This window comes from Nelumbo lutea, chromosome 1, assembly GCF_056320005.1.
Source record: "Nelumbo lutea isolate HS-2025 chromosome 1, American lotus-T2T, whole genome shotgun sequence".
Lineage (NCBI taxonomy): Eukaryota > Viridiplantae > Streptophyta > Magnoliopsida > Proteales > Nelumbonaceae > Nelumbo > Nelumbo lutea.
The window spans coordinates 124,337,066-124,364,380 of NC_142684.1; the positions used below are offsets into that span (position 1 = coordinate 124,337,066).

General features: G+C 33.4%; 1 protein-coding gene across 2 annotated transcripts; it reads left to right on the plus strand.

Annotated features, from left to right (window-relative positions):
* The first annotated feature begins 488 nt into the window (after positions 1 to 488).
* LOC148877318 (aspartic proteinase 36-like) lies at positions 489 to 19,109 on the plus strand. 2 transcript variants are annotated; one of them, XM_088984858.1, is made up of 13 exons: positions 489 to 747; positions 822 to 1,380; positions 1,540 to 1,660; positions 5,034 to 5,461; positions 5,568 to 5,724; positions 10,269 to 10,351; positions 10,451 to 10,547; positions 10,739 to 10,811; positions 11,017 to 11,223; positions 14,419 to 14,543; positions 14,715 to 14,816; positions 14,919 to 15,016; positions 18,686 to 19,109. In XM_088984858.1, the coding sequence occupies exons 2-13, from the start codon at positions 1,076 to 1,078 to the stop codon at positions 18,852 to 18,854; spliced, it is 1,965 nt and encodes a 654-aa protein (XP_088840984.1). In that variant the 5' UTR covers positions 489 to 747; positions 822 to 1,075; the 3' UTR covers positions 18,855 to 19,109. The 2 variants fall into 2 exon arrangements, with proteins under 2 accessions (XP_088840984.1, XP_088840987.1); XM_088984861.1 differs by lacking the exon at positions 18,686 to 19,109 and adding an exon at positions 15,648 to 15,763 and having other exon boundaries at positions 502 to 747.
* Positions 19,110 to 27,315: the final 8,206 nt, after the last annotated feature.

Sequence of the window (27,315 nt, forward strand, 5' to 3'; positions counted from 1 at the left end):
TTTTAGAAATTGCAAATAAAATAAAAATTATTTTCAAATTATAGAAACTATAGAAATTGAAAAACAAAATCAAGAAATAAAAATGGTAGAAAAATATCAAAAAATTATAGAAAAATACAGAAATTACAAATAAATAACAAAAAAATACAAAAAATTTATAGATTGTAGAAAATAGAAAATGTAAATAAAACATAAATTATAACAAAACACTAAAAATGCAAAAAAAAAAAGGAAAATTGAAAACTGAAAAAGACCATTTTTCCTCTAAGTTGCCATTCAAGGGTAATTTAATCATAAAAATTATTATTTATGCTGACATGGACAACTGTTGTAAGAAGTATTAAGGATGCACTAACGGAAAACGAGTTTTGGAAAATAAAAATTTATTACAGTTAACGGTGAGTTTTAGAAAATTTCCCTTTTATTTTTTATTTTCAAAGACTGAAGGCAAAATTCATTCGGTAATAGTTCTGAAGTTTAGTAGAAGCGAGAAAAACAAGCGGCAATAAAAGCTGAAAACATGGTGATGTATAAACATAACAAAGTGGAGATTTAGACTCAATCAACAGACCAAATTGCCAACAAAAGAAAATTAGGGAGAGTGAGCAGCGGGAACGGGATAGAATCATAGAACAACGCTTGGGTAGTCTCCCGCCAACAAGAAGGAGCATCATCGTCCTCCAAACAGACAAACCGCAAGGTAGTCTCCCGCCACCGAATGCCGTCGAAAAGCGAAATGCCGGAAAGGTATGATAATGGAATAGCTTTGACCAATCAAAACTCCTCATCAGTGTATAAAATTCAAGTCGTCCTTGTTGCAGCGATCTGACAGCTCCGTTGCTTCGGCTAGTGACGGGAAGGTTGAAAAGTCGAACCATCTGAGAATTCAGAGCTCTCTCTCTCCCGGACACGCACAGAGGAAGGAGAAAGGAGTTAATTCTTTCGTGGTTTTCACTAATCCCTTTCCACTTTTCTTTTTGTCTATTCCAAGCTTTCGATCGTCTTTTAGTCTTGGGTAGTCGTCGTTCTCCTCAAAATATTCGGTGCTCTCTCGAATGTCCCGGAGAGAGGGGCCATGGAACGGGCACGGCTTCGAGTGGTCTCAGCCTTACTCATGCTGTCTTCTATCGGAATTATTTATCTCTCATTTTCATCTTTCTGTTCTTCGTTGGAAGTTCGTAGAGATCCCGACAATTACCGTCGATCGCTCCATGGCAGCGGCCGTCGCAGGGGTCCCTCGATTATTTTGCCGCTATTCCTCTCATTTCCCAATTCCTCTCGGACGTTCGTCGAGGGAAAGTTCCGTCGACAGCTGCAGACGGCAAAGCATCAACCCTCTAACGCCCACATGAGGCTTTACGACGATCTCCTTTCAAATGGGTAACTCCTCTCTCACTTCCTCTTAATTGTGGTCCAAACTTGTGGTTTTTATCTATTTTGTCGACTTAACGATTGTCTAGTACTTACATTGATTAATTAACTTTAATCTCTGGTTCTCGTCAATTGAATTTAGTTTGTGTGTGGAGCTGCTCTGTGCAGTTACTACACGACCCGTCTTTGGATCGGAACGCCTCCTCAGGAATTCGCTCTTATTGTTGATTCGGGGAGTAGTGTTACTTATGTTCCTTGCTCTACATGCGAACAGTGTGGCAAGCACCAGGTACGTTTATTTTAGAATCTTATTATGGTTTCATGTTGTTGGCGTCTTGGGTAGACTTTGATATCTTGTTCTCTTGATCTGGTATCGTTCGAATTCTTGTATCTTATTCTCTTTTTCCATTTTTATTTCTATATTTCATATTTGCTTCGACTTAAACCCTGGAGTGTGCTACTTGAGTCCTGTTCCCTTGCAACGGCCTAAGCTTCTGTCTACTGTTAAAAAACCTCAACTTAAAATCTTGCTTCACTACCTAAAACCACAATGTGTTCATTTCTTATCATAGTTACTTGGTTTATTGACTGATTAGAACTTCAGAGTATCCCATTCTTGTGAATCTAAGGGTACAATTGCCAAATGTAGCTACTTAAGGCTGGGTTGAGTTGAGTTGAGAACATATTATTTTTCCAGAAAATTAGGTATACTCTTGGGATTTTTTAATCAATATTGAGGTAAGGTTTTGTTGAGTTGTATTATACTTTACACTCTCTGCTATCAGCAATCAAAACCATATCATTTGCAAATAGCAAGCTGTAGTAGATCTCCTTTTATATAAGAGCATCACTTTATTTATTTTATCCTTTGATTGATAACAAATCAAAGAGGCTTTATTGATTTTAACTAATAATATGGTGCAATGGCATACTACACTACCTCAAAGGAGGAAGGATGAGCCATTGGCCCAGCTACCTAACACTTCATACAGGTCCAACCAAAGTCTACCTTATGTGCTGGCTCCTCAATGCAAATAAGCCCTTTTAACCCCTTCTGTCACCAAGGAATTTGCTACCTCATCATCTGACCTTCTAATCTATCTTAACAAGCTCTTCATTCTTGAGACTAGTGATCTCTCCTCCCTAATGTAGAAGCAGTAACAGCTCAACTTGTAGGGAGTTCCCATCTCCTATTGACCCAGAATAGATGCTCAGTACTTTTCCAGTATGATTTCCAAGGAATTAATTATTTCATGGAAAATATTACGAGAACTCTACTATCATGTTTAGAGTTGTAAGAAGACTCATATCATTCTTTTGGTTATATTTTTAACTATTGCATCTCTTCCTCACTGACACACACATACACAAGGTTTAAAATGCTGGTATTGGTAAAAATGTTGACCACTTAAAAACAAGAAATGTCAGAATATTGGAAATTCCATATAGAGTAATTATAAAAATAACATAATTTTACTCTAATAATTTTATCATTATAAAGTAATAAGATAATCTTTTTAAAATGATTACACCATTCCAAGATGGTCTTTTTATCCTCTTAGGATAAACATAAGAGTATAAAAAATGGTTATATAGTAGTTGTTGATATTATAGTTATACATGTTATTTATTATGCTTTATCTAATATAAAAGTATGAGTTATATATGCATCAAAAGTTAAGTTTTTTGTATGGGTGGCAGCTTTAGAGAAATGCCTTTCCAAAGAGATGCTAATACATGCCTTAGGAGAACTCACCCCTAAAAGCTAGCTGTTAGAGGAGGGAACCCAAGCACATATATATCACACAACAGCATCCCATTCTACTGATGTGGGATATCTCACATTAGCATCCCATACTACCAATGTGGGACAAAGGAATCGTAACATTCCACCACACTCCGCAGTCCTGGCGCCCACGCAGGCTGGCTTTGCACTAGTCCACCTAGTCCCTGCCGAACACTGCAATTCCGACGTCACCACCCAAGCCGCACAATTGCAACTGGGAGGCATAGTGTAGGCTCTAATACCATTTGACATTTGATACGTGCCTTAGGAGAACTCACCCCTAAAGCTAGCTGTTAGAGGGAGGAAACCCAAGCACATATATATCACACAACAACATCCCATTCTACTGATGTGGGGATATCTCACATTAGCATCCCATACTACCAATATGGGACAAAGGAATCATAACAAATGCTGGTGAGGAGAGGCTTTAACTGCAGTGACCTGAGGGGTAGCCTCTGTAGTATGGAAACAGAATCAGTTAATCATCTGTTTTTACACTGCAAATTTGTCTCAGAGATTTGGAGCTACTTTATAAAGATTCTGAAGTTATGTTGGTGCATGCCTGCCTCAGTTAAAGCATGCTTGGTGGCATGGAATAGACTAGGGATGAAAAAGAAAGACAAGGTTTGCTGGTGCTCCATTCCTTTGGAAATTATCTGGGCTGTATGGCTTGAAAGGAATAGTAGGGTTTTTTATCACAAGGTCTCCTCTGAAGCTGAGGTCATCAACATGGCCATAGGGTTTGTTAGGAGTTGGTTGTCTATACATACAGATTTTAAAGATGATACATCTGATTGTACTTTTTTTAGGATGGCCTTTTTTGAGGTCCTTCTGGTTTGTTTTTGTACAGCTTCTCATTGTACAAAGGACCTTTTGATTAATACAAATACACTTTACCTTTGCTCAAAAAAAAAATCAACTATACTTTATTATTATGTATAATTAAAAATATTTCATGAAAGAAAATAAGAATGAAAAGTCATCTATAATGATAAACTTGGAAAAAATAATGGGTTTAAAGAGATATAATTCATAAATTAAAACTTGTTGAGAACACTATAAAAGATTTTGAAGCACTGAAGAATATGTCTAGATATATTCCAGTAATACTGCATGTCAGTATTTGTGGAAATAGAAATATTTCATGAAAAATATTAGTAAAAATTTAGACATTATCAACATAATGTTGGATGATCTTAGATCTTGGAAAATTAGCAATTGGTGCTTTTATTTTTTTGTGTGCAATTATTTGTGGTTTCTTAGTGACCATATCTGTCATCTGTTTATCTGATTAAAACTTGTTGAGAACACTATATAAGATTTTGAAGCACTGAAGAATATGTCAAGATATATTCCAGTAATACTGCATGTCAGTATTTGTGGAAATAGAAATATTTCATGAAAAGTATTAGTAAAAATTTAGACATTATCAACATAATGTTGGATGATCTTAGATCTTGGAAAATTAGTAATTGGTGCTTTTATTTTTTTGTGTGCAATTATTTGTGGTTTCTTAGTGACCAGATCTGTCATCTGTTTATCTGATTAGATACTAATTACCTATTAAATCATCATATCTCATTGTAGTAATGTGTGACCTCCTGGGAAGTCCTCGCGTTGCACCCCTACTTTCAAGTAATAGTTTCTTTTTCTCTTAAAAAAAAGTGTGCATCTTTATTCACCTACCCACCCACATGATCATGGCTGCATAAGCCCTTTCCATCTATCAGGCCATTTCTTATGTTAAAGAAGAATAATGTAACTTAAGAGATGTTGACTTATTAACTTAATTACTTGAATGAATTTACATGAAGATATTGTTTCTTCCTTAAGAGCTGTTGGTTTTGTTTTAATGTGTGTGGGTGTCATGCAGGATCCAAGGTTTCAGCCAGACTTGTCAAGCACTTATGAACCTGTAAAATGCAATGTGGGTTGTTATTGTGACGATGATAGAGTATATTGCACCTATGAGAGACAATATGCTGAAATGAGCTCTAGCAGTGGTGTGCTCGGTGAGGACATTATATCCTTTGGCAATGAAAGTGAGCTTATGCCCCAACGTGCTGTTTTTGGCTGTGAAAATATTGAAACTGGTGATCTTTACAGTCAACATGCTGATGGTATAATGGGGTTGGGCCATGGTCAACTTAGTATTGTGGAACAACTAGTTGAAAAGGGCGTAATCAGTGATTCATTTTCGTTATGTTATGGTGGGATGGATGTTGGTGGGGGTGCAATGGTTCTTGGTGGGTTTCCTCCTCCCCCTGACATGGTCTTTTCCAATTCAGACCCTGGGCGTAGGTATGATTTGATTACAATCTCTTAGAGAAGTCATTACTCATTAATATGAATTTTCTTAACAGTGTGTTTACCTGGCACATTTAATCTAGTTTTGGGATGATAACAGTCCATATTACAATATTGAGCTGAAGGAAATACATGTGGCTGGAAAGCCATTGCAATTGAATCCAAAGATATTTGATGGAAAATACGGAACTGTCCTGGATAGTGGTACAACATATGCTTATCTACCAAACAAAGCTTTTAAAGCATTTAAAGATGCTGTAAGATTTCCATCTTGAATCTCTAGCTTTACTATTTATTTTCTTTATTTGTAGGGATTGCTTTGGATCAAACAGTATGGCTTAACTGCCTAGTCTGACTCATTTGGGCCTCACTGGGGAAGTTACTCAACTTTGATAATATGTTTTTTCTGGCATATTATGAAGTTGGCATAATGATTGCCCTTAAACTTTACCAAGAGAAAAACTCTGGAATCTTCTGTCTCTAAACATGATAACACAGAAGATCAGAAGGCAAAATTTTGATACAGGTTTGCCAATGCAGCTCTACCTTGCATGTGGCACAAGTTATCATTTTCACATGACTTATCCCTTTAAATGGGGATCACTGGACCCTTTTCCTCTACTTGGCTTTTTTCTTCTGTTTGGCTTTTGTTAAATTTGAATATTTTATGATTCTCTGTGTGCTCATTCAGTCTAGTTTCTTCTTTGGCATCATGATGTGCACAGCCAACTATCTATGTGTGAGAAGTAATTTTGAAAAAAAAAAAAGACTCTTTTGGGATTGTTTGGTGGTGGTTTTTGGTTAAATCAGTAAGATTTGATGATTTATTGAGAACTTTCTGGTGCAAAATTTCAGAAAATTAAAAGAATAATCTGATTGGAACTATCATATGGGCAATTGTTTCTGACTGAGGCATGCAAAGTTTAATCCATATTTCCAGACATTAGAAATCAAACTTCATGTAATTTTACCTAAGTTTTGATATTCTATTCAATGTTTTTCACCTTCTTTTTATTGCCTAGGCCTATTAGACATATTACTCTATGTAATTTTAAAGTTCGAACAGGTTGGCTGGCTTAGAAAATGATGCTGGTGATGTGTAACAGTCTTCGAGAATTCTCTGTGGTTCTTCTGATCTGTTTTCAGTAGGTTCTCTCATATTTTTTCTCTGCTCCCTCTTGACTTTCTTGTGGTCTTTTAAATGAGGGGATATTTCCAAGTTCCTAGTTTTGTTAATATACTGTGAATGACTCGAGGAATTGTTGTCTGGTTAGGAATTGAAGAAGGCTATGGTGACTGGTTTACATACATAAAAATCTACTTGCCCAATTTCCCATTAGTTTTTAACCGCTCTATGTCCTTGTTGTCTCTAGTTGAGAATGAATGCTGTTATTATAGTTGTCAAGGCGACGCCTAGGTGACAAGGCACCCTTGGAGGCTCACCTCGCCCAGTCGCCAAACAGTTTTGCGTACTGTGTAATAAAATACTTTTATATTGTTATTTTTTTAGATTATAATTATAAAATAGACATTATTAAAGAAAAATATTCATTTTTTTCTGTTTATAAACTAATTTCCTTTTATTATTTTCTTATTTGTTAGGGTTTAATCAACACAAACATAGCTAACTGCTGTATTGAACCCTCAATGACTTTAAAATCTGAACCAATAAGGGAAGAACTTAAAATTTTGTCTAATCAACACATTTCTTCTTCCACCTTTTCTTTTTTTTCTTTTCCTATAACAACAATAGGGGTTCAGCCCCTATATTTTTTGAAATTTCTTTCCCTTCTTCTTTTTCTTCTCATAAATATGTTGATTTTCTAGACTTAAACATGAAGTTTATAATTTTCTTATGAAAATCATGGATAATTATTCAAGAAATTTGGTTATGGAACCTAGGGAACTACCCTAGGATATGTGATTTTTACTTAAAAAATCTATCGCCTAGGCGACAAGGCACCCCCCTGTCGCCTAGCCTCACCTTTGCGCCTTGAAAACTATGGCTTTTATCCATTCTTTGTTGTCATTATAGCACTTCTGAAAGCAAGGTCATGCTTTCCATTGTTCAATCTTCAGGTACTCAGGAACAGTAGAGAAATAGAAAGCAGTCCTGTGAGTAGAGTTCTTTGAACCAGAAAGGAACCAAGTAATTTGTCTTGTTGGTTGATTGGAGAATTCCATTAGTCTGAATCTCCACAATTCCATTGAATCTTTTATATTGGAAGTTTGGAACCAGCTCCATTGAACCTACGATTAGAAGAGCTCATTGAACTGGGAGTTTTCATGCAGGTTCTCCATTCTTAGTTGAAGTATTAATACAGTATTCCATTTAGAGTATTTTCCCGACATGCCAATGTCTTAGGCAGGATTTTTGTAAGTTCCATGGTGGGTACTTCTCCATTCTTAACAGGAGTACTAAATGATATTGTCAAAACTCTGATTGCAATGGAATTCAAGTTGAGTAAACCATTACAGTATCAAAGTTACTATATTAGCTGATGGTGTTTCACCACTGCTGGTGGTTTCATTGTGGAGACAGAGGAAGTGATTTACCTAAGGCTATGTTTGGTTTGAAGGAAAAGGTAGGGAAAGGAAAGGAAAGGCAAGGAAACCTGTACAAACCTTGTATAGGTTTTGATATCTTTCCCTTCCTTTCCCTATCTTTTCCTTCAAACCATAGCCTAAGAGTTTAACTTCCACTAAATATATGACCATAATCCCCAGAGTAGAAGCTGTTGATCATCTTGCATCGGTCTCCTTTCTTCTCCAGTATGTTTTGAATGAACTATGAAGAGTTCAACAGAGAGCCCCACCATGCCTAGTCTGTCCTGTAGATCTGCTTCACAGATATGTGGTAATCATATAACTTAATGAAAAATAAAAGAAATTAAGAGAATGAGGGAAAAACTTACCTTGTTGCTAAGAGGAATATGATTTCTGAAGGAATTGATTTGTTTCTGGGCCAAGCAGGGATGAGCTTGGCCATACCCAAGAGATCTTGAAACCTGGGAAGCATAGTTTTCAAGGCGCCGAGGCAAGGCTAGGTGACAGAGGAGTGCCTTGTCGCCTAGGCAATGGATTTTTTTAAGTAAAGAACATATATCATAGGATGTTCCCTAGGTTCCATAACCATATTTCCTTAATAATCATCCAGAATTTCATAAGAATAAAGTTCATGTTAAAATATAGAAAATCAACATATTCATTAGAACAAAAAGAAGAAAGAAAATAAAATTCAAAAGATATAGAGGCCGAATCCCTTTTTTGTTATAGGGAAAGAAGAAAAGAAAAGATGGAAGAATGTGTTGATTAGAAAAATTTTTTAGTTCTTCCTTATTGGTTCAGATTTTGAAGCCTTTGAAGGTTCAATACAGTAGCATTTAGCAATGTATGTATTGATTAAACCCTAACAAATAAGAAATTAATATATAAACACACAGAATAGAAATTTTAGTTTAATAATGTCTATATAATTATAATCTAAAAAAATTAAGAATATAAAAGCATTTCATAACACAATCCACAAAACTGCTCGGCGATTAGGCGAGGCGAGCCTCCAAGAGCGCCTTGTCACCTAGGCACCCACCTAGGTGTTACCTTGACAACTATGCTGGAAAGAACTGTTGTGAATGTGAAGACGAGAGGGAACCATAGGTAGTTCAAGAGAGGAAGGGGATGGGTTTGATAGTTGTTTACAAACTAACAAATGCCAATCTGTTTTTTCTTAAAAAGGAAATAAAAGAAAAGGTTTCTGCATTTCAGTGGCCATTGGAGCTCAAAGTGGTGAGAGAGAGAGGTGGTATAATAGGAATAAAGCATTATGTTTTAGTAGTTCGATAAATTTGTTATTAACAGGTCCACATGTAAAGCATCTTCCATTGTTTGTCTGCAAGCAAAGACATGAATGGGGGTCTTGGTAAAAACATTGTTTCTGGTGGGGGCAATGTTTATCAGATTGCCTCTATGGGCTGCAGCCTCATTCTTATTCCTGCACTGGTGGTGGAATAATTTTCCCTAAAAATATATTTTTCCTTTTGTCAGCTGGACAACTGCACAACTTAGATGGCCAATTAGGAAAAAAATGTCCACCTTAATTGTGTGCCATTTCTAGCATTAGTTATTTCTTGATCGTGAGTGTTTTATTCAAACCTGTCTTTTGATGATTTGGAGTTGATCCAAATTCTATTTGTAATTTAACCACTCTTTTCTTTGTTAAATCCAAAGCCTGAAACTCCTGAATGAATGTTTTATTTAGATGGATTACAGAATTGGGTCAACTCGTTCTCTTTTGTTGCATTGATGCTCTTGATCTTTAGCTCTTAGTGGCTCTTATGGAATCAGTATTTTGTTTCTTTTTTAGCTTTTTCTTTGGTCTCTAATCACTATCTTTCTAGTAAATTCATCGTTATCTATTAAAAGAAGGCCCTTCAAGGATGTACTCTTCAGAACTGAACCACCTAAATAAATGAAGTTTGTGTTCCACCCTACCACCCTCTCATCTGTTCTGCTCCTCCTGTTTTGTACCATAGTGCATTGAACATGTTCAATTCCTCAATTTGGTTACTTGTGAGTAGAGACTTCTCAGGTTTCATGATTCATAGGACTGATATTAGTGTCAAGAGAACTCCCTTAGTTACTTAGTTGTATCTCAGTTTCAAGTTATTTTTGGATCATTCTAGCTCATTTACCTTTTCCGCCATCCATATTTATCTAGTTTTCATCTAAGAATGTTTCTTTTCACTGGTGTATTTGTTTCTATAAATGGCCGTTTTTATGGTTATTTTGTTTATAATTGCAGATTATTAAGAAACTTCGTCTCCTCAAACAAATTCGTGGCCCTGATCCAAATTATAATGATATTTGCTTTTCTGGTGCTGGAAGGTATTTTCTGTCTTCAATCAGAAGCTTAACCTCACAATCATCTCTTGCTTGTTTACTCATGTTTGTCTTACAATTAGATCTTCTTGAATTGTCCTGCAGTGATGTCTCCTTGCTCTCAAAGACCTTCCCAGCAGTTGACATGGTATTTAGCAATGGTGAAAAGCTGTCACTAGCTCCAGAAAACTACTTGTTTCGGGTAATGTTGTTCACTATCTTTTCCTCTCCTAAACTTCTTAAGGATAACAGTGACAGTCTCTTTTGTTGGCACAAAGTTGATTTAATTTTAAAAGATCCAAAACTTCTTTTAACTTGTTCTTGGGACTGCTAACTTGATATTCATTATCTGATGTTCCTGTCTTGTTTTTGTGTTCTCATTTCTCGGCATAGCATTCAAAGGTTCGCGGTGCATATTGCCTGGGTGTTTTCCAGAATGGAAAAGATCCAACGACTCTCCTGGGGGGTATGTGTATGCTTTTCAGGGTATAAAATGCTTAAATTCCGCAACGATACTCTTTGCATACTTTATGCTGGAGTTGCACGTTTTTAGTATTTACACAAAATTTTTCCCTGCCATTCTTTTGTTTTTGATAAAATGTAACTAAAAATTGCCACTCTCCAGGTTTGAAATTCTTTTTGGTATTTTCTTTGATGATTTTCACCAATAGGGATCATTGTCCGCAATACTCTTGTAACTTATGACCGCGAGAATGAGAAGATTGGTTTTTGGAAAACTAATTGTTCTGAATTGTGGAAGAGACTGCTTATTTCTAATGCTTCTTCGCCTGCACCTTCCGTTTCCTACAGCAAGAATTCAACTACAGTAACATCACCTAGTTTGGCCCCTAATGGAATGCCTAGCAATATTATTCCAGGTATGCAAAGCTGCAAGTCCACAAGTAACAATTAGTCTATCTACCTAGATTGGATATATAGAATGGATAGATCATTGTATTGAATTATAGATTGCTGGAAAACCAGAAAATGATCCAGTGTAAATTAGTTTCTTAATTGTTGCACTCATAGTTACATGGGCAATTTTCTGGGCCAGAATTGCATTGTATATAAGGGATATTGGAATGGCCTAGACCTGATCCAGCCATTGAATCTGTAGGACAGCTGGCTGGGCTATAATGTATATAACTATACAGTATTTTTTAATATAATATTAATATTTTATATATAATTATTGTTAATAGTTACTTATTTCTACATTTATAGGGTGTTTACATCTAGTTGTCTTTTTTTTGTTTAATACATAAAACTCTTAAATGAAAGTGGCATTGAAAGGCACTTGAGGCTTGAACCCAGATCATATTTGTGAAACCTACCAGACAAACAATTTTTTATTAGTGTGTGTATGTATAGGAAGCAGGTTTCTATGTCAGATCGGTTAGAGAAGAATCTAAAGGACTGAGGAGTATTTATCATTCACATCGTAACTTATTTTGGTGCCAAAAAGGATTCCCTGTGTTCCTTTGCCAACCTTATATTCATGGAATAAGTTTCGTCTCCAAACACCTCTCAACATGCTTAAAATGAGCTCTTGTTTATAAGCATTTTCTAAGTTAATTGAAGGTTTGGAGGACTTCTTAGTCTTCAAAAAGACAATAAAGGTGGACTATATGCTGATGTGGATTGTGAGAGTCAATGCGTGGCCTATTCAGATGGTCCTTGATCTAGTGGATGGTCATGATTCTTCTATGTGGCACACTTAGCTGGGATGGTCATGATTCTTCTATGAAAATATTTGTTAATATTTTTTAAATTATAAAAATACTCTTTTGAATAATTATAGCATTATAGAGTGATAAAAATGATGCTCTTAAAATTATTACTTCATTTCAAGATTGCCGCATCTTTCACTTAGAATAAATTTAATAATTTAAAAAATGATATACTACCCAACATTGATATTTTAATTATAAATATTTTTTTATGTTATAGTTAATATGAAACTTATGATTCGTATACAAAATATGCTTCTTATGCTATTACATTATTTATCCTTCTATAACAAATTTAAAATATGAAAACCTGAACTATATTTTATTGAATATAACATAATAAAATTACATTTAATTAAAATATTAGGAATATTTTAAATTATGTATAGATAAGAACTATATTAAATGATGTATAATTAAGAAATATTTCATAAAGGAAAGTAAGAAGGAAAAGTCGTCCATAAATGATGAACTTGAAAAACAAGGGGTTTAAAGAGAAAAGAATCATATTAAAATAAATTATTTGGATCATATCTATACACGTGTAAAATTAAAACCTTACATTGATATGATTTTTTTTGAAGCCCTTAGGCAATTCCATTCAACTCAACATCAATTACATTGTTCAGTATGGAGCTACTCTCCAGGTATGATTTCGTTTTTTAATTGAACAGAAGCAGCAACACTAAATGATCTAGAACAGTCCAAAACTGAATAATGTTCAAGGGATGAAAAGATATTCCTGTATTTGGCTAATGTATATCATAGCCTCCAATGGGGTTTATCAGACAGGCCCAACAGTATGTTGACGTAGACATGGGAGTCACCCTTGATGATAATATTTGATTATCTCAAAATAAAACCCCTCCATAAAAAGCAAGTGCTTCCACGGTCCCACCTCCATTGGGGAACTGGTACAAATACCATGATCTCTGCCAAATAAAAAGTGTCAATTGTGTTCTCGAATGATAATACTGATAACTTGCCAATACCCATCGAATGGAAATATTCCATGAAAATATAAGGAGATATTTAGATATTTTAAACCATATAAGGAAGCTTCCATACTTGACCTGAGTAAATCAACTTTTTCCAAACACACATGAACAGGACCAGGTCAGTTGCTTGCCCAGCCCAGCCCAGCCCAGCCTCAACTAACTAGGCTTCTAGACAAGGGCCCAGATTCCACCCTTATGATACATAATTTCCCAGCAGGTGGATCAACCATGATCCATTTCTATGAACTATTCCAGAGATTACTTGTTGGGCCAACCATGCCCACTGGGTTTGTAACACTACATCATCAACTATTCAACATTATTTGTTTTAAAACGTTGAAGGTTTCACCATGTTCCTCAGTTACTTAAGAGTATGCTTGAACATAAGAATCAGACACCCAAATGTCATGCATAAAATAATGTGTAAGTGTGTAAAAGCATAAATTCAAAATTTTTCCTGATTGGAATGAGACTATCACATAGGTTCTTTATCCTTCTGTATATTTTGTCACACTTCTATATCATTTATACTTGTACATATCTTACATGTATGTATGACATACTGATTCACTACTTGACTCTTATTCTTAAACCCCCGAAGGAAAAGGTCATCTTCTTAGAACTTTCACAAAATTATGTGCATGAAATATGCAATTTCAGACAATCGTCAATACTGCTAAGATAGGCTTGTCCAAATGATAAAAAGGCACCTGTTTGGTTATTATTATAGGCCTTATCTTATTCTACTTTTATGCTGTAAATCTTCCTTAAGCTATGATACCCAGATACTGGTATATGCCTGGCATACCAATGTCGGACACAATACTTACAGGATGCAATATTGTATACTGCATGTGCATGCTAGCATTAGCATGCTCTCTATAGCATTAAAATAAATAAAACTTGGAAATTCACTTTTTTTACATGTACTCTATAGCATTAATACTTAAAATGATTAAAATGGCATTCTAAACAAATTATCCTATAAAAAAATCTTCAACATTAGAACTTTAATTAAATTTGCCAATTTGGCAAGACATGAATCTTGAGAAATGGTGTTTAGCTTCAAAAACAAAATAAGAGGCATGATATAAGCATATCAAATGGGATATATATACCTGTATCCATGTCCAGGCTTTTAGGAAATAGTTTCTTTATCGTTGTTGTATTATAGAGTATAGAGTGGTCTTAGTCATATGAATCTTGTGAATTGTAACCATAACTACTTGAATTTCCAATAAGGTATTAGCCATCTTTCTATGAACTCTGTGATATTAACGGTCGTTGCTATTTGGCAGTTAATTGGAAATTTCTCTGACAGTACTATGTGACTTTTGACAATTAGGTGAATCCCGAGTTGGACTAATAATGTTTGATATGTCATTGAGTGTCAAGTACTCAGACATGGCTCCACACATCACGGAACTTGCAGAATTTATTGCACATGAGTTAGATGTTAATACTTCACAGGTAGAGACTTCTACCTTGGAATGTGAATTTTTAAAAAGTCATGTGTAATCTTATATACTGTTTAGTGCTTGCATATGAAGTTCATCTTAATAGCCAATTCCATAAGGGTGGGGAAAGCTGGTAATTGGTTCTAATGGTCATCTTACTGTTTCCCTGTGCAAATGACTTCAGGTTCATTTATTGAAATTTTCCAGCAAAGGAAATGATTCTATAATAAGGTGGGCCATATTTCCAGCAGAATCTGCTGATTACATTCCTAATCCCGTGACAATGGTAATATTGATTTTCTGCCGTTCTGAGAGCCTTTGCAAATTGCACAATTTTCTATTAGAAAACTATTAAATATGGCATCTGATAATTGTGTCAAATACGCAGAGCATAATTGTGCAGTTAACTGAACATCGTATGCATCTTCCTGGTGCATTTGGAAATTATCAGTTGGTTGATTGGAAAGTGGAACCACCAAGAAAAAGGTATATTATTTTTTGACATTAGTATTCCAAATGGTTTATCCATCACTTCTTATTGTTATTGGTTAGTGTGAAGAGTCACAATGATGTATTATATTACTGTAGTCCCTGTTGTACTCTATCCTTTGTTTCTTTCTTGTTGTATTCTTCTTTAGCCCTGTAAGGGCTTTTCTGTGTGTGTATGTGTGTGTGTATCTGGCTCTTTGGGGTAGGGCCGATTCATTCGGGTGAACCACCCCTGATTTCTGGTGCTCTCTGGTTCAAACTGGTTGTGTGACATGGTATCAGAGCAGGTTGCTCCGTAGTCTGTAATCTGTATTTGCTCCATGTTCACTCATTAATCTCTCAAGGTTTGCTGATTTCTGGATTCATTGACTGAAGATAGGGTTGTTTTGATCAACCCTAAACCTAGGTCACTCTGTCCTGTGATTTCAGCAAGAGGAATCTTCTTAGAACTCTTTTGGAAGGCACCTGCTTGAAGTGAAACTTCATTGGCTGTGTCGCCCAGACCAGTTTCACCTACTCAGAAATCAGGTTTATCTTAGAACTCTTTGGAGTTATGGTCTCCTCTCTAGGGCAGCAGCAGGTTTCTTCTTCCTTTTTTGAACTGGTTCATTCCCAAGTGTTCTTGCAGGCTTCGAACACTTCATTTCTGTCTGCTATTGTTCCAGACTGAGGAGTTTCACTAGGCTACAACACCCGTCTTTAAGTCCTTCATTTGCAACCTCTTGGAGGCTGATTTGAACTGCACAGGTTAGTTTTTTTTGGGTAAAATACAAAAACCTCTGAAGTTTCTGACAATCATAAAAACCTCCCCTATAGTTTCATTTTAACAAATACCTCCCTGAACTTTTGAGAAACTCAACAAAAACCTCCCTTCTGTCACTGTTCCAGACGGAAAACGTTAGATTGATGCACCAGTTTTTTTCAAATACCCATTCTACCCTTATATAAATTATTTTACATACAAAATTACTGAAATAACCCCATTTTTTAACGATCATTTCAGTAATTTTATATACAAAATTACTGAAATATGTTTTTTGTTGAGTTAAAATGGGTTTATTTTAGTAATTTTGTATGTAAAATAATTTATAAAAGGGTAGAATGGATATTTGGAAAAAAACTAGTGCATCAATCTAACATTTTCCGTCTGGGACAGTGATGAAAGGGAGGTTTTTGTTGAATTTCTCAAAAGTTCAGGGGAGGTATTTGTTAAAATGAAACTATAGGGGAGGTTTTTATGATTGTCAAAAACTTTAGGGGAGGTTTTTGTATTTTACCCTTTTTTTTTTTTTGGAAAACTTCACATATCAGGTTGGTGAATCCCTTTTCTTCTCGATAGGCTGTTTCATTCTCCTTGGGACCCTAGATTTGGTGCCCCCCAGGGTATTCCTACTCCTAAGTTGCTTGGTTGAGGTTCATATCAGTTCTGGAGGGTATTTAATCTTCTCAGTTCAACAGTCCTAGAACACTACTGATTTGGACTATCGACACTGTTTACTACCTGGTTGGATTTGTTTTGGGTAATATCTTAGAAGATTTCGATTCCTCTATAGGGTGGCTCATTTCTGTGGCTTGTCCAATTAAAGTTGTTTGATTATACATATCTTCTGGACCTGGTTTCTCTGTTGTTTCTCTATATTGCTTACTTCGGCCTTGCTGTCAAGGGTTCTTCTTCTGAGAAATTCCCTTGTTTGGATGCTGCGATATTGATTTTAGTATTTAAATTGTCTCTGGATCAAGTAAAGTGTGGTCTAACGACCTTGAAAATTAAATATCTGTGCTGTTATTTTAATCTCTGGACTATTTCTTAATTGAAATGGCTGAAAATATGGATATTATTCCAGTGAAGTTTTGATGGAACCAACTACAGTGTGGAATTTCAAAAAAACAAAAATAAAAAGATCCATTTCGATTTCTTTGTGGAAAGAAAGAGACTTGAAGGCTATTTAAATGGGATAGTTGTAGAATTGGGATCTGGAATATATAACCAAACACCATCTGTATTTGACTTTTAGGATTTAAATTTTATAGCTTAATCATAACATGCTATTGTGCTGAAAAGGTAAAAATATGTTTTTCTTTGCTTGAATTACTCCTGTAGTTATAAGTAGTTTTGTAATTTTATGAATTATTAAGTTCAATATTTTATGTAATCCAACAAATGGTAATCCATGAAATTATGGTGTGAGGTATTTAAAGAAATTACATATGTTAGTAGATATTGGCACATGTTTTTTTCTTTATATTCAATTTCTCTTCTTTAATTGATTCAAATCAGGATATCTGGTCTGGTCTCCCTACATTTTAGGTTTTTTTTTGAAACATGTTAAATAAATTTACCTTTTATAGTTATCAAAAAAAAAGTTTACCTTTTATTTGGTATCGTCTTTCCATAGTCACCCAGTTATGAGGCTTGATTTTTTTGGAACTTGTATGAATCAACTTGTTAATTGGTTTGTAATAAACCAGTTTGTGAATTGGTAGGTGGTGAGCAAATTAACTATAGTTGAGCTGGCGGTTGAGTTATCTATATTTGAGTATTTTTATGTAGCAAGGGTTTTCTAATTTATAAGTTGATTATAGAGTTTAGGATGGTTTGTAGGAGACTATTCTATTTGGTTTTTCTTTTTTGTTTTTACTCCTTGTGTGTGTGTGTGTGACTTCTATATGATTTGGATTGTGTTGCTTCCTGGGTCAAGTCCCCTAAATTGCATACATGTTTTGCCCTCGATGAACATGATGCACCTTGGATCAACTCTGAAGATTATAGATAAGAAAGTATAATCTCCATGCTAGATACAAGTGACTTATGCTTTGACATGCTAATCAAGCATAGGAAGTCTTTAGAAATGAAGTTTTAGTTTTGGTAAGTGATTGTCCCTGTTAAGTGGCACTCCTTATAATATTCTTATTGCATGTAACTTTTATGGTTTTTTGTTTCTTTCACATGGTAAATGTACAAGACTTGGATTAGAATAGATGCATAATTTGAAAATTTCCTGTTATGATAACAGTGTAAGACATCATATACAAGATGATTCATAACAATGGAGAGACTGAGGAGGATGTCACCCGTAGAATTAGGGCAGGATGGGAAAAACAGAGGGGTGCATCCAAAGTCTTATATGATAGGCAAATACCACTTAGGTTAAAAAGGAAAATTCTATAAAATAATTGTAAGACCAACAATGTTGTATGGAGTAAGAGTGTTAGGCAATCAAGAAATAACATGTCCAAAAATGAGTTTTGCAGAAATGCATATGCTGAGATGGATGAGTGGAAAAACTGAAAAGGATGGGGTCAGAAATGAAAAAAGAACTCAGGAATAGCTCCAATGGGTGATTAAATGAGATAAAATAGACTAGGATGGTTTGGTTGACCACCTATAGCACTTGTAAGAAGAAATGATCTGTTGTAAGTTGAGGGGACTAGAAGAGACTAAATAGGACATTGGTTGAAGTAGTAAGAAATTATTTAAGAATTAATAATTTAATAATGAATATAACAATAAACAGAACAGAATGGTGGTGAAACAGGACTCATGTAGCCAACCGGATGTAGTTGGGATAAGGCTTAGATGATGATGACATCATATACAGTATAGTTCTGTCTGTCGGTAACTAATGCTGTGTAATGTTTTTCATTTTGTTTTCTTTCTGGTTACAGGAAATGGTGGAAGCAACACTTAGCGATGGTAATAGGAGCTATTATTACGTTAGTTATTTGTTTATCTGCTCTTGGAATATGGTTTATTTGGAGACATAAACATCGAGTATTTGGTATGTATAAGCCCGTTGATTCTACTGTTCCCGAACATGAGCTCCAGCAGCTGTGAACAGATGTGAGTTTTCATGTCGCTGACTTGTACCCAAAAGCTATCTGATTAATAATTTAACTAGGGGAGGAGGCCCGTGCTAAGCACGAGCAAGAAGACTGTCAATTGGGAGTTCGGATCTCCTACCAAAAAAATGGAGTCAACTTAATTTTCATTGAGTTCAATTGTTCATATATTATAAAACTCCATGGTTAAGAAAAACGAAAAATTACATCAAAGTAATACTTTGGTCAAATGTAAACTGAAATTCAGATAACTAGCCATTGTTTGCATTGTAGGTTTTAGGAGCGAGCTTAGTGACCGCAAGTCTAAGGAAGTTTCTTCTCTTGCAACACTTCACAGCCATGACCACCACCCTAATAAAAAGCGATTATAAGGAACCTTGTGATTATTCGACTTGTCCTCAGAAGTCAGAACCATCACTTTATTGTCCATGGAACCATCTTTCAGACCTCATCAGTTCCTTTTCAACAAACATAAAAGGGATGCGAAGCCCAAATAGACCTTAATCCAGACCATATAACCACACTGCCATTACGTACTCTACTCACAAACTGGTTTTTCTCCCCACCATCAAACTTGCACAAAGAAAAGAATATTAAGATGTTTTCAATTTTGCAAGTTCTAATGTATCTCATGGAAAACCAGAACAAAAAATTTCATCAAAACATAAACCTTGACCCACACTCACTACCAACCAGAGTTTACAAATACATCAAATCAGTTTGTCTTACCATCTATAGCCCATTAAAACAACCAAATAACGTATTTTGATTTGTGCATTCACGTCTTAAGTTTAAAGATGGATCATATGGCCTAGAAACAGAGGAGGCATGGCTGGGCTATGTCATCAAACAACCCTCTAGCAATGCAATCCTCACAGCTAGTGAAAAGCAGATTTCTATGGACCCATGAATAACAGTGGCTTCTTGGACATTGCAGATACTATCAACCAAAATAATAGTCCTTGGGAGGCCCGGACTACCTCAAGAAGCTCTATTATTATGGGCACTGTCTTCATCTTGTTGAGCTTTGCCAAGTCAGGCAAGTTCAAGTTGCCAATCTTCAGTCTTTTCTCTTTTTTCTTTCCTTCAAATCATCTCATCATGTGTCCTCACCTATCTACATGTAGAAAGCTTCCCACTGTTTCTTGAACCAGCTCCCAGTTAGACCCACCTAGCCTCATCCACTTTCCACCCACCAAAAGCAAAAAGGTTTTCTTCTCACCACAGGCTGTATCATTTTTCCCTTTATTTGTTATCTTTCCATATTCCTTCATTTTTGTTTGTATTTGGAAATAACTTGGGATTTACAATCTGAGTTATCTGACTTCACTTTGACCCCTTACCTTCTCTTCTTTTCTACCCTGTTGTCTTTAGCTCCTTGCCCTGGTCTTAAGCACTTATGAAGACAGCTAAGGGAGGTGGATTCACACATTATTTCCCAAACATCTACAATAGAAACTTCTATCGGGAATTACATGGCCACCTACAACAATATATATTTTCAAGTGATTGACAAATTCCCACATTTTTATGTAGATCATCAAAAAAAATTAAAATAAAAAATGAGATATTATTTTGAGTTGTGAATCCATTTAAAAGAGAGATTTCTCATTCGAGGGTGATTCGACAAAATACAATTTTCGTTATTTGGCCTATGATCTTGTTTTGCTAACCAAATACCGGAAAGTACGCCATTTGCCACTGTTAAAGATCCAGGGGCGTTAGATATCTGTGTATATATCATAGATGGAAAATGGTCCCATCCACGACAGAATGGGGTGTTTGGTTAAAATAGCGCGAATAGGGACAGGCTACACCTCAATTTATGGGCAACAACATTTTACCGTGGATGGGTCACACCATGGTGGTGGACAGTTTGTGGGAAGGATTTGGTGTAACACACATATTACACCGACCTAACCACCCTCATTTTTGTTAATCTTTTAGTATATTTTCATTTATAATTAATTTTTTTTTAAATTGTTTATTGCTGAAGATAATATTATATAGATTTTTCTAAACGTTGAACCTTTTTAAATTATTTTATCACCATTTTTTATTCATCAAAATGGTTTTATACTATTACATAAATTCATATTATATACATTTTATCTTTTAAGAATTGACATAAATGGCAAATATATTTATTTTGTATTCATTAATAACTATGTATTGGTGTTTATTATATCCATTATTGCTTTATATTATTATTTCAAATTATTTTTGGATTAAATTATGATTTTTTTCATTCATGATCAACCATTCATCTCACAAATTATACATAAGATGTATGAAATCAATAGGTGTGATGTGGAGTGTAGAATGCCCATATGGGTGTGGATAATTTATGTCCACACAATTTTGTCCATAATTTAGAACTATAGACAATGGTGTAGTGTGATGTGGATTGGTCCCTGCCACAAGGTGTAACTAATCCACATCCACAAATTTCTCATCCACATTACAGAACACTCCAATGTCTTGTATTGATAACTCTCCTTACCTCCACCAAATGAATTGTTGCATTAATCTTTCTTTCTTAAGGGGAAGAGCAACCTAGTTTTAAACATTATTGACTGAACTTACACATGTGAGGGTGTGTTTGATAGTGTTTGGGTTGTCAAGAGGACTCTTGCATGATACAAGGTTGTATTTGGTTTGAGTGAAAGATTTCAGTGGAATTGGAAAGGATGGGATGAGAAAAGGAAAATTGATGGGAATTTTTCACATTCCATTATTTGGTTGCATGAGGGAAAATAGTGGGAAAATCAATCCTAATAACAATTAATTAATTAGGTAATTGATAATTTTTATTATTTTATATTTCACTATTAATTAATAATTAGTGTGTAATTATTAATATTGTACTAATTAATTTTATAACTAGTTAGTTAATTAATTCATCTTGATAATTATTTAGTCAATTATTAACTAAGAATTATTACTTTAGCTTTTATTAGTTTATATTTATTATTAATGTTTTACTTTATTAAGACATGACTTAATTAATAATTTATTTTATTTATAAAGTATTTTTTAATTAAATTATTTTTCCTTCATTCCCACCAAAATGATGGGATTTCACATCCCATGAAGTGGGATCTATAATCCCACCTTTTTCCCATCCCATCTCATGACATCCCACAAATCAAATCCAAGAAAGTAAGAATATTTCAAAATATTCCATATTTTCCCTTCCCATCCCACAAACCAAATAAAACTTAACGGTTTTAGTGTTGGATGCATTGTTGCGTGATGTCATGTGGGAAAAGCCTTATTATTCTAACCTCTTATCAGTTAAATAATCATGTCTACTATCATTTACAAACTAGCGAGTTGGTAAGGTCTCTTAGTTGTAGGCTTGTAGTGAAGATCGAATCCCACCTGCAACTAGGTTGGGAGGGTTTATGGGTTTGGGGGATGGACTACCCCTGTTGTTTAGTCCTGGCCAAGGTTCAAAAAATCGACACATATCGACCTGTATCAACCGATACGTATCGTATCGAGAACACTCCAATATGCCCCTACAGAGAGTGTATCGGGGTTCTGACTAGTTCAGGGACTAAAGGAACCTTAAACCACCCCCTGAACTAGTTTTGAAAAAAAAAAGTATTGATATGCCCATACCGAGTATCGGACGTATTGATATTTAGAACCTTGGTCTCAGCCCTAAAAACAATATGTATGGTATGATAGCACCCATCATTTTAATAATTTGATTCTTCTAGGGTTTATTATGGCACCACTTGGAGTTATCATGGTGTAGACTAGCTAGCACCACAAATTCTTTCCTGATATTTATTTACTAGTTAAGAAAGAGCCCTATGTAGGAATGGCAACGGGCATGGTTGGATTTTGCATGCTCCATCCCCAATCCTGAACCCAAATACCTTGCCTCATACCTCACTGGGGATAGAAATCCCAACCCCCCATATGGACAAATTCTTTCTTGATATTTATTTACTAGTCAAGAAAGAGCCCCATGTAGGAATGGCAGCGAAGCATGGTTGGATTTTGCATGCTCCATCCCCAATCCTGAACCTAAATACCTTGCCCCGTACCTCACTGAGGATAGAAATCCCAACCCCCCATATGAAAATTCCCAAACTTTCTCCACCCCACCCTAGTCATTCAACTTGTAAATATTATATATATATATATATATATATATATATATATATATATAATACTTCTAAAAGTGTGAATGAGGAGGCATTGGCTTCTGGAATTTTTCTTTACTGAAATACCCCTCGTCTTAAATTTAGTTCATCTCCATTGAAAGGGTAATGTAATTAAAAAAATACCATTAAGTATATTCAATTACCTTTCATTAAGTCTCACAATTAAGTCATTAAATAAATCACATTCTCTCTCATTGAATCCAACATTTATACTTGTGTTTATCATCATTAAATTCCACTAATAAATCCATACACAATAATTATTATTAGAGTAAAATTTTATATTTTAAAATAAACATAGAAATGAAATCATAATTTTCATCTAGGTGGTGGATAAGTAGTTCAACCATTTGGATCAAACGGATAATCTCATGATGTCATAAATAAATAATACAAATTTAGAAATATAAAAAATACTTTTGCTTATCATCATTAAATTCCACTAATCCATACACAATAATTATTAATAGAATGAAATTTTATATTTTAAAATAAACCTAGAAATGAAATCATATTTTCCATCGAGGTCATGGGTAAATACTTAAACCATTTGGGTCAAATGAATAATTTCATGATGTCATAAATAAATAATACAAATTTAGAAATATAAGAAATACAAAAAAATATATATATAGAAAAAAAAATTGAAAAAAAGTTGGGACACGTTTATATTATGATAAAATAGACATGATTTTATTAATGATGGACATTAAATATACAACTTAAAACCGATTAGGAATTAAACCATCTTTCTATCTAGGGGGTGGATTAGTGGTTCAACCTCTCAAGTCAAATAGGTTAACCCATGATGTATAATTAAAATTATTATTTTTAAATAGAATAGTAAAAAACATGAAACCATTTTGGGAACATCTATAATATTACATACTAATAATATAAATAAAAATAAGCATGATAAATAATAATTATTTTATCAATGATATAAATGAAAAGCAAAATTTAAAACCAGTTTGAAAATAAAACAATTTCCATATCTAGATGGTAGGTAGGTCAATGTTCTAACATTCTGGGTCAAATGGGTCAATCTATGATGTCATAACTAAGTATGTCATACATACATACATACATACATACGAACTCAAAGAAATATATAAGCTTTGTCTAAAGCATTTTGATACAATTTTATAGTTATATATTCACCATATTAAACAAAAATAAATGAGAAAATAAGAATTACTTTTATCGATGATGAAAATGGAATACATGACTTAAAACCAACCAAGAAAAGAAAAATGGTTTTTCCATCCAAGTGATGGGTTAGTGGTTAAACTATCCATGTCAAATGGATGTTATTATTAAATAATAAAATACATAAAATTCTAGAAAATGTAGAAATTTGTCGTTAATTTTGGATACATTCTATAATATTATATATTCGTCATATAAAAAAGTGTGATTAATGAAAATTATTTTCATTAATGATAGAAATGAAATAAAAATTAGGATAAAAAATAAATAGCATTAATGTCTAACACATGACCCGACTAACAATGTCAAATGGTTCAATAATTTAATTTTCTAGGTCATCGTAGGCAAGTGGTTTGGTAGGGATGAAAAAAGAGCATATCAGATTTGAATTAGGATATATTCAAATCTGATCTGATCCAAAGATTTGGCCAAATCTCATAAATATTGATCCGAATCCAAATCCGATCAATATTCCAGATATTCGAATCTGATATGACTCTATTTAGTTTTTTTAAGTAATAAATTATTAAAAGAAAAAGAAAATATAACAATTGAAATAAAAACAAAAAATATAAGTATTTTTCAAATATTTTATATATAAATAATATATATACTATAATATAAATAACATGTTTATAAATAAATAATAAATAGCATACATATTATATATAAATAATATATATACTATAATATAAATAATTGATTTGACCACAATATTAAAAATCAATGTTCAAACAATATATTGAAATTGCATTTCCTCTTGATAAATAAGTAATTTTTACTATCTCATAAATTAAATAATAAAAAATAAAAATATAGAATTTTTTTAAATTTTATAAAAAAAATTGAACATACATTAATATTATATATTCTTCATATTAAAAAAATGTTTTGAAAAAATGAGAATTATTGTTAGTAAGATAGAAATGGCTAAAATACAAAGAAAAAATGAATTAATGTCTTTCATAGTCCATAGGTTAATGGTTTAACCACTAAGGTACTTTAGTTATTAATTATCATCATCATCATCATTTGGTACTGTCACATGCAAAAATAAATGAAGAAATAAGAATTACTTTTATTGATGATGAAAATGTAAAACATGATTTAAAATCAACCGAAAAAGAAAAAAAATGGTTTTTCCATCCAAGTGGTGGGTTAATTGTTCAACTATCAATGTCAAATGGATCAACACATGATGTTATTATTAAATAATAAAATACATAAAATTATAAAAAAACTCAGTTTGGAAAGAATACAAATACAAATTTGTAGAGCGTAAAACCTTGTATTTTGTATGTATTTGCACTGTACATATTTGTATTTGTACTCTTTCCGAACTGAGCCAAAATGTAGAAATTTGTAAATAATTTTGGATACATTTTATAATATTATATATTCATAATATAAAAAAGTGTGATTAATGAGAATTATTTTCACTAATGATAGAAATGAGATAAAAATTAGAATAAAAAATAAAGAGCATTAATGTCTAACACATGACCCCACTAACCATGTCAAATGGTTCAATGATTTAATTAGCTAAGTCATTGTAGGCAAGTGGTTTGGTAGCGTCAAATAGATCAAATCAAATTTGAATCAAGATATATTTGAATTCAATTCGATCTGAAGATCTAATCGGATCTCATAAATATTGATTCAAATATGAATCCAACCAATATGTTTTTTTTTCTTATGAATGAATCTGATCAGTATGTTGGATATCCGAATTTGATACGATCTGATTTAATTTAAAAAATAATAAATTATTAAAAGGAAAAGAAAATATAATAATTAAAATAAAGAAAAATAAAAAATATAAGTATTTTTTCAACTATTTTCATCATAATAAGAACTTTACAAAAATGCAATACAAATAACACATTTATAAATAAATAATAAATAACTTAATATATTATATATAAATGATATATATATATATAAATAATTGATTTGACCACAATATTAAAAACCAATATTCAAACAATACATTGGAATTGCATTTCCTCTTGGTAAATAAGTAATTTTTATTATCTCATAAATTAAATAATAAAAAATAAAAATATAGATTTTTTATAAATTTTATTAAAAAAAAATGAACGTGAATTAATATTATATATTCTTCATATTAAACAAAAATATATTTGAAAAATAAGAATTATAGTTAGTAAAGATAAAAATGGCTAAAATACAAGAAAAAATGAATTAATGTATTAATCATAGTTTATTTTCCTGATTAAATAGGTTAATGGTTCAACTGATAAGGTCATTTGGTTGCTGACTATTATCATCACCATCATTTGATATTGCCACATGCAACGCGTGTACAATTTTACTAGTATATATATATATATATATAATACTTTAAGTTGGGTTAGATTTGGGGTCAGGACAAGGTGGCGTGGACAAATAGCATTCTCCATCCCCAATCCCCCAAAGTTTTGGCTTTCCCTGAACCTCAATCAATGGTCAAAAAACCTACCTCAATCAGGGCGGGGTGGAGTATATCTCAATAGGGACAGGCCAAATTACCATCCCTAGACCATGTGATGAACATAACTCATTAGTTATAAATCGTGTTAACAAAATTACTATAGCTACATTAATGTATTAATTATACTACACTAATGTATTTGGCTTTTATGGTCATATTATTAATTAATGAAGTTGATGACAAATTAACTGATGTAGTCTAACTTTTTTTTTTTTTGAATTATTACTAGCGGGATCCATGCGATGTGTGAGCATTGTTAAGAAAAAGCTAGACAATATAAACATATAAGAGTGGACAATTGTTTTATATTTTAACTTTTTAAATAATTAATAATTAGTTATGTTTTATAATATAACTTTTAATAACTTTTTACAATACAAAAATAACAATAGTTAATTTCAGCTAGGGTTGTTCGTCAAACCAATGAAACCAACCAAATTGACCAACCCATCCCAGTTCAACCTGAGTTTGTCTGTTTTCTAGTACTTCTTATGGATATCGGTTTAACAATTTCCCAACTTGACCAAGTTGGGTCAGTTTCGCTTCGGCTATTTGTAAACTGACTCAACCAC